Genomic DNA, 7,296 nt, shown 5'->3' on the forward strand with positions numbered 1-7,296 from the left:
AACTCCTTGACATCTCCCAGTCAAACGTTCTTTGTGCACCAGTGAGCTCTTGCACTTTTTGAAACTTTAATGGTTTAAGTCCGAGATAATTTATCAATATGTGTTGGATCCGTTGTGGCTATGTGCAAGTTTCCTATCACTGCGGCAGGGATTTTGATGAAATCTTGCTCTCACTTGTCGGATAATTTCTAGTGTTGGTACCGTTTTTTATACCCATCACCATAATATGGTGATGGTGGTATAATAAGCTTGTCATTCCGTTTGTAAACATCGAAATATCGATTTCTGACTACACAAATTTTATATATTCTTGGTCAGGGAGAAATTCTAAGTCGATATAACGCTACCGTCCAGTCTTTGTTACCTCATATATCGTTCCATGTTTTGGCATAGCCCCCATATATACCCTTCCCCTGATTTTATTTTTTGGGCGTCTAGAAACTTTATTTGCTATCCGATTTGCCTGAAATTGGAAATCTGAATGTATTTTAGAGCCACAAATAGGTGGTGAGTACCGGTCCATGCTTGATATACACACAAAAAAAAATTTTCTGATTCAATCATGAAATTAATTGATCCAATTAATTTTTTAATTGAAATGTCTTCAATCACAGAAATGATAGTATCAATTAAACAATTAATTGAAGGTCAATTAAAAGATTAATTGATCCAATTAAAAAATTAATTGATACTATTAATTTTTGTGATTGATTTTTGTTTCAATTAAAAGATTTGTTGAATCAATTAAATTTTTAATTGAATATTTTTTAAAACTCAATTAAAATTTTAATTGGAAAAATTTTCGCGAATTTTTTTTCTGTGTAGCCTCCATATTAACCGATCTCCCGATTTTACTTCTTGGGCTTCTAGAAACTATAGTTTCTATCCGATTTCCCTGAAATTGGAAATCTAGAGGTATTTTAGGACCACAAATAGGTGTGGTGAAAATTGTGAGAATCGGTTGATGGTTTGGTATAGCTCCAATATGGGAGCCACCGTGGTGCAATGGTTAGCATGCCCGCCTTGCATACACAAGGTCGTGGGTTCGATTCCTGCTTCAACCGAACACCAAAAAGTTTTTCAGCGGTGGATTATCCCACCTCAGTAATGCTGGTGACATTTCTGAGGGTTTCAAAGCTTCTCTATGTGGTTTCACCACAATGTGGAACGCCGTTCAGACTCGGCTATAAAAAGGAGGTCCCTTGTCATTGAGCTTAACATGGAATCGGGCAGCACTCAGTGATAAGAGAGAAGTTCACCAATGGACTGAATAGTCTAAGTGAGCCTGATACATCGGGCTGCCACCTAACCTAACCATAGCTCCAATATAGAACGATATCCCGATTTTACTTCTTGGGCTTATAGAAACTGAATTTTTTATCCAATTTGCCTGAAATTTTAAATCTGGAGGTTTTTAGGACCAGAAATAAGTGTTCAAATACACATATATCGTCCTTATAAACCCATCATCCGAATTGGGGTCTAGATTCTGTAGATTTGTCAGAACCACAATTGTTGAATTTGGTGTGAATCGGTGCATGTTCCTGGTATAGCACCCGTATAGACTGATCTCCGTATTTAACTCCTTGGGCTTATGTAAACCGCAGTTTTTATCCAATTTGCCAGAAATTGTAGTGGATTTAGTTTTTATCGGTTCATTTGGTAAGTCCTCCTATAGACCGATTTCACTTCTTGTGGGTATAGAAGGCGCCCTCGTCATGAAAATTGCTTGAGACTGAAAGATTTTACTTCTTCCAATCATTTGAATAATGGGTTAAAAATCCAAAAATTTTAGATTTCAAATCAAGGCGTTATTTCATTATTTTCATTAATACAATGAAAATATTCGTTAATAGTACATTGATTTGCCGAAAATTCGTTATATTAACGAAAAATTCGTTGTATTAACGTATTAGTTTCATTGGCCGACTTTTAACTACACATTTCGTTAATATAACGAAACTTTTTCTATTAGTGTACAAATACAAAATCTGATGTACTCTCCATGCAGATCCCTGTATATGTCTTCTAGTAATCATGCGAAAATTGGTCCATATCGGTCCATAAATAAAGGGTGATTTGTTAAGAGCTTGATAACTTTTTTTTTTTTAAAACGCATAAAATTTGCAAAATCTCATCGGTTCTTTATTTGAAACGTTAGATTGGTCCATGACATTTACTTTTTGAAGATAATTTCATTTAAATGTTGACCGCGGCTGCGTCTTAGGTGGTCCATTCGGAAAGTCCAATTTTGGGCAACTTTTTCGAGCATTTCGGCCGGAATAGCCCGAATTTCTTCGGAAATGTTGTCTTCCAAAGCTGGAATAGTTGCTGGCTTATTTCTGTAGACTTTAGACTTGACGTAGCCCCACAAAAAATAGTCTAAAGGCGTCAAATCGCATGATCTTGGTGGCCAACTTACCGGTCCATTTCTTGAGATGAATTGTTCTCCGAAGTTTTCCCTCAAAATGGCCATAGAATCGCGAGCTGTGTGGCATGTAGCGCCATCTTGTTGAAACCACATGTCAACCAAGTTCAGTTCTTCCATTTTTGGCAACAAAAAGTTTGTTAGCATCGAACGATAGCGATCGCCATTCACCGTAACGTTGCGTCCAACAGCATCTTTGAAAAAATACGGTCCAATGATTCCACCAGCGTACAAACCACAACAAACAGTGCATTTTTCGGGATGCATGGGCAGTTCTTGAACGGCTTCTGGTTGCTCTTCACTCCAAATGCGGCAATTTTGCTTATTTACGTAGCCATTCAACCAGAAATGAGCCTCATCGCTGAACAAAATTTGTCGATAAAAAAGCGGATTTTCTGCCAACTTTTCTAGGGCCCATTCACTGAAAATTCGACGTTGTGGCTCGTTAGTAAGTCTATTCATGATGAAATGTCAAAGCATACTGAGCATCTTTCTCTTTGACACCATGTCTGAAATCCCACGTGATCTGTCAAATACTAATGCATGAAAATCCTAACCTCAAAAGAATCACCCTTTATATATAGCCCCCGTATAAACAGACCCCCAAATTTGATTTCTGGAGCCTCATGGGGGCACAAAGTTCATCCTATCCGGTTGATTTGTTTGGTTTGGATGACTAAGTACTGTATTGTACTCTGGAAGGAGTTTGGGCAACACGCACAAGGAACTTATATCAAATATAGTCACCAAGAGAAAGGCATACATTTTCCGAAGATTAGTTTGTTGTTGATTTTTGAATATCGCCAAAATTTATCGGATTTATAGGCAGCCACTTTGCTTTCCACGCAGGTTAGTAAATCATTCTAAACTAATTGGAATTTAAAACACAACACTATGCTCAATGACACATCATTTCATATAAGCACAACCATTCCATTTCATATAATTGTAGGGTACTTACAATGCAAGCAATTGTTTAATATCAGAATTGAATTAAAAGAACATGAAGCTTTATCAAAATTCTAAACAGAGCTTTGAGAAGGGGAAGATGAAACAAACACGAAACAAGACTGAGTCAAAGTAATGGACGTGAAACCCCTCTCTACAATGGAAACAGATAAAAGCGCACATTTGTACATGGGGGGGGGGTCTATTCCCAATAATATGGATTCCGAAAATTGCATGCTTGGATAACACAGAGTACTTCAGTCGATCATCGTCCGTCACCACAAACACTTTGTATCGATTTACACACTGGAGGAAACGTAAAGAAAGAGTAATCATGACGATGATACGATGGGAATTTTTAATTTTGCCGGTAGTACTGGTGGTGGCAAGTGTTGTGACATTTACGGAAGCCGGAGTACGGGTAAAACGTGTAGTGGGTGGTCATGTGGCCAAGGCCCCTCCACCAGATGATCCAGTTGTATTTACGCGAACCTATAACCGTGATGCTCGCGTAGAGGGATTCCGGAATCCCCGAACGGGAATTTACAGTTTCTTGGGTTTGTATTATGCAGAACCACCAATTGGAACAAATCGTTATGCAAGACCTGTCTATAAGAGATTAGGGGGTGATATTAATGCCACAAGACATGGTCCACCCTGTATCCAACCAGATCCATATAATCCCAATCGTGTGATAGGAGATGAAAATTGTTTGCTGCTAAATATCTACACACCCCAAATGCCCGATGAGACTTCTGGCCTAGAGGTTATTGTATGGATACATCCGGGTGGTTTTCGTTACGGATCAGCTTCACAATATGATGCCACCCCAATGGCTCAACGAGGTGTTATTGTAGTGGCTCCACAATATCGTCTGGGATCGTTGGGTATTATTGGAGATGGAACAAAAGAATTCGATGGCAATTTGGCCATGTTTGATATGGCTGCTGCTTTGCGTTGGGTAAATGACTACATCTCATATTTTGGTGGTGATCCCAAGAAGATTAAGGCCGTAGGTCATGGCTCGGGGGCGGCCAGTGCCATGTATTTGTCAATGTCAAGGTCAGCCCGTAGCGGAGGTGATATTACTGGTGTTGTAGCTATGTCCGGTACTGCTCTTTCACAATATGCCACCGATAAGGAACCAGTGCAAAGTGTACAGGAAGTGGCGGAAATCAATGGATGCCCTGCTGGCAATGAAAGGGAAATTGTGAATTGTTTACGCCAGGTTTGTAGATGAGAAAGCTTAGCTGTGAGAATGCCAAATACAAAAAGCTTTTTCTCTTTCCAGAAACCAGCAGCCGATATTATAGCCAATGATGGAAAAATACAAACAGAGCGTTTAGCTGGTCGGGCTATGATAAAAGGTCTGGGTGGAAGTATGGGTTTTCAACCCCATATTGAAGGGGAAAACGATGGCCGAGCTTTACCCAGCCTCATAGAGAGTGAACCGGATCAGCAATTAAAGAGTGGAAAATTTTCCCCAATTCCCCTGTTAACGGGAGTTGTAAAACATGAGACTGCTAATGCCTTTACCCTGGACAATATCAACAAAGTATATGGCTCAGCTGAACAGTTTTTGGGTACATTAACCGATACTCTAATGGAATTGTCAACGTTCTTGCGCATTGATTCAGTTACGGGAGGAATTGCAAAGCCTCAGCTGCCGGGATTAACAAGTGCTCTTACTCCCACATTGGAACAGGTATTGAAAGTCCCTGACACCTTAAATTTAAATGAGGTTTTGTCCAAGGTAAGTGGTATTTCCTGAATTTGTTTAAGAGTGGAAATTAAGCTCATTTTCTTTGTTATGCAGGTCATTGAATCAACCACCGATGTTCTTTTCAATCTACCCGCTGTTTTAACTACCCAAGTTTGGTCTCAAATAGCTCCTGCCTTTATGTATAGTTTTGAGTATAATGGCACCACTTCTAAGGGTATAAATTTTCTTCGTGGCTTACCCTTAGTGGCTGATACGAAAAATTCCGATAATGAAAAAGTTGGTCATGGTGATGAATTGGGCTATATGTTCGATTGCAATGACATCTATGGTAATCCCTTACCCGACACCCGTCTACAATCTAAGGAGGATTTAAAAGTTCGCGATAATCTCTTGAATATGATAGTGAAATTTTCCAAAACTTTTAAGGAAGATACAAAACAAGGCTCTATCACTGACAACCTATTCAAGAGTGTAACGGGTAAAGGTGTTCCCTTCATAAAACTTGATACATCTTTGCAAGCTGCATCAGATTTTCGTTTTTGTGAACTTTCTCTTTTTGGAGCCTCTTTGAGTCCATTGACTTCAACCACTTGTTCAGGATTGAGTAATGTTTTGGGTTCTTTAACGGGTTCTCTGGGAGGTATTACCCAAGGCCTGAGCAATAAATTAAGTGGTAATCAAACAAATAATCGTGTGGTTGGTGGTCTCTTAAGTGGTCAGCCCACCTCTGCTGAAGGTTCTAAGGCTAGACCTCAGAATGGTGGATTATTTGGTTCTTCATTGAATGGTGGCGGTCTAGGTATTCTTGGTTAAATTTTATTTTGTAACGATCTATATTTTTTATATTCATATTTCTTTTAAGATTTTATAAGAGATATATTTTGTATGCTACATAAATAAATTTTATGATTTATTGTGATATCGACATTTTTTGTGTATATCGTTTCGTGAAAATTTTCATTCCATCATTGGAAACATATATAGTTCTAATCGTAGTGAAATTTCGAAATAGTATTGAGAAATTGTCAGTATTTTTCGAAATCTTGTCGCTAAATTGTGAAGTGTTTGACCTCCAAAATTCCCAACTAAAACTACTTTCTTACTTACAACTAAGTGGTACTTTATAAATTGTATATAGAAATAAAATTTCAACAAAATTTTTTATAGAAATAAAATTTGAACAAAATTTTTTATAGAAATAAAATTTTCACAACATTTTCTATAGAAATAAAAATTTGACAAAATTTTCTATAGAAATAATATTTTGACAAAATTTTCTATAGAAAAATAATTTTGACAAAATTTACTATAGAAAAATAATTTTGACAAAATTTACTATAGAAATAACATTTTGACAAAATTGTCTATAGAAACAAAATTTTTATATAATTATCTACAGAAATAAAATTTTGACAAAATTTTCTATAAAAAAAAATTGACAAAATTCTCTATAAAAATAACATTTTGACCAAAATTTCGATACAAATAAAAATTTTACTAAATTTTTTATAGAAATAAAAATTTGACAAAATTTTCTATAGAAATAATATTTTGACAAAATTTTCTATAGAAAAATAATTTTGACAAAATTTACTATAGAAAAATAATTTTGACAAAATTTACTATAGAAATAACATTTTGACAAAATTGTCTATAGAAACAAAATTTTTATATAATTATCTACAGAAATAAAATTTTGACAAAATTTTCTATAAAAAAAAAATTGACAAAATTCTCTATAAAAATAACATTTTGACCAAAATTTCGTTACAAATAAAAATTTTACTAAATTTTCTATAGAAATAAAAATTTGACAAAATTTTCTATAGAAATAAAATTTTGACAACATTTTCTATTGAAATAAAAATTGGACAACATTTTCTATAGAAATAAAATTTTGACAAAATTTTCGATAGAAATAAAATTTTGACAAAATTTTCGATAGAAATAAAATGTTGACAAAATTCACTATAGAAATAACTATTTGACAAAATTTACTATAGAAATAACATTTTTACAACATTTTCTATAGAAATAAAATTTTGACAACATTTTCTATTGAAATAAAAATTGGACAACATTTTCTATAGAAATAAAATTTTGACAAAATTTTCGATAGAAATAAAATTTTGACAAAATTTTCTATAGAAATAAAATTTTGACAAAATTTTCGATAGAAATAATATTTTGACAAAAT

The 7,296-nt window shown here is 35.2% G+C and overlaps 1 protein-coding gene across 1 annotated transcript; it reads left to right on the plus strand.

Annotated features, from left to right (window-relative positions):
• The first annotated feature begins 3,628 nt into the window (after positions 1-3,628).
• Positions 3,629-6,024, plus strand: LOC142226659 (carboxylesterase 1E-like). Its single transcript, XM_075296770.1, has 3 exons — positions 3,629-4,604; positions 4,668-5,129; positions 5,193-6,024. Exons 1-3 carry the CDS (start codon positions 3,711-3,713, stop codon positions 5,910-5,912), a joined length of 2,076 nt encoding a protein of 691 aa, XP_075152885.1. The 5' UTR covers positions 3,629-3,710; the 3' UTR covers positions 5,913-6,024.
• Positions 6,025-7,296: the final 1,272 nt, after the last annotated feature.

This window comes from Haematobia irritans, chromosome 2 (genome assembly GCF_050003625.1).
Source record: "Haematobia irritans isolate KBUSLIRL chromosome 2, ASM5000362v1, whole genome shotgun sequence".
NCBI lineage: Eukaryota > Metazoa > Arthropoda > Insecta > Diptera > Muscidae > Haematobia > Haematobia irritans.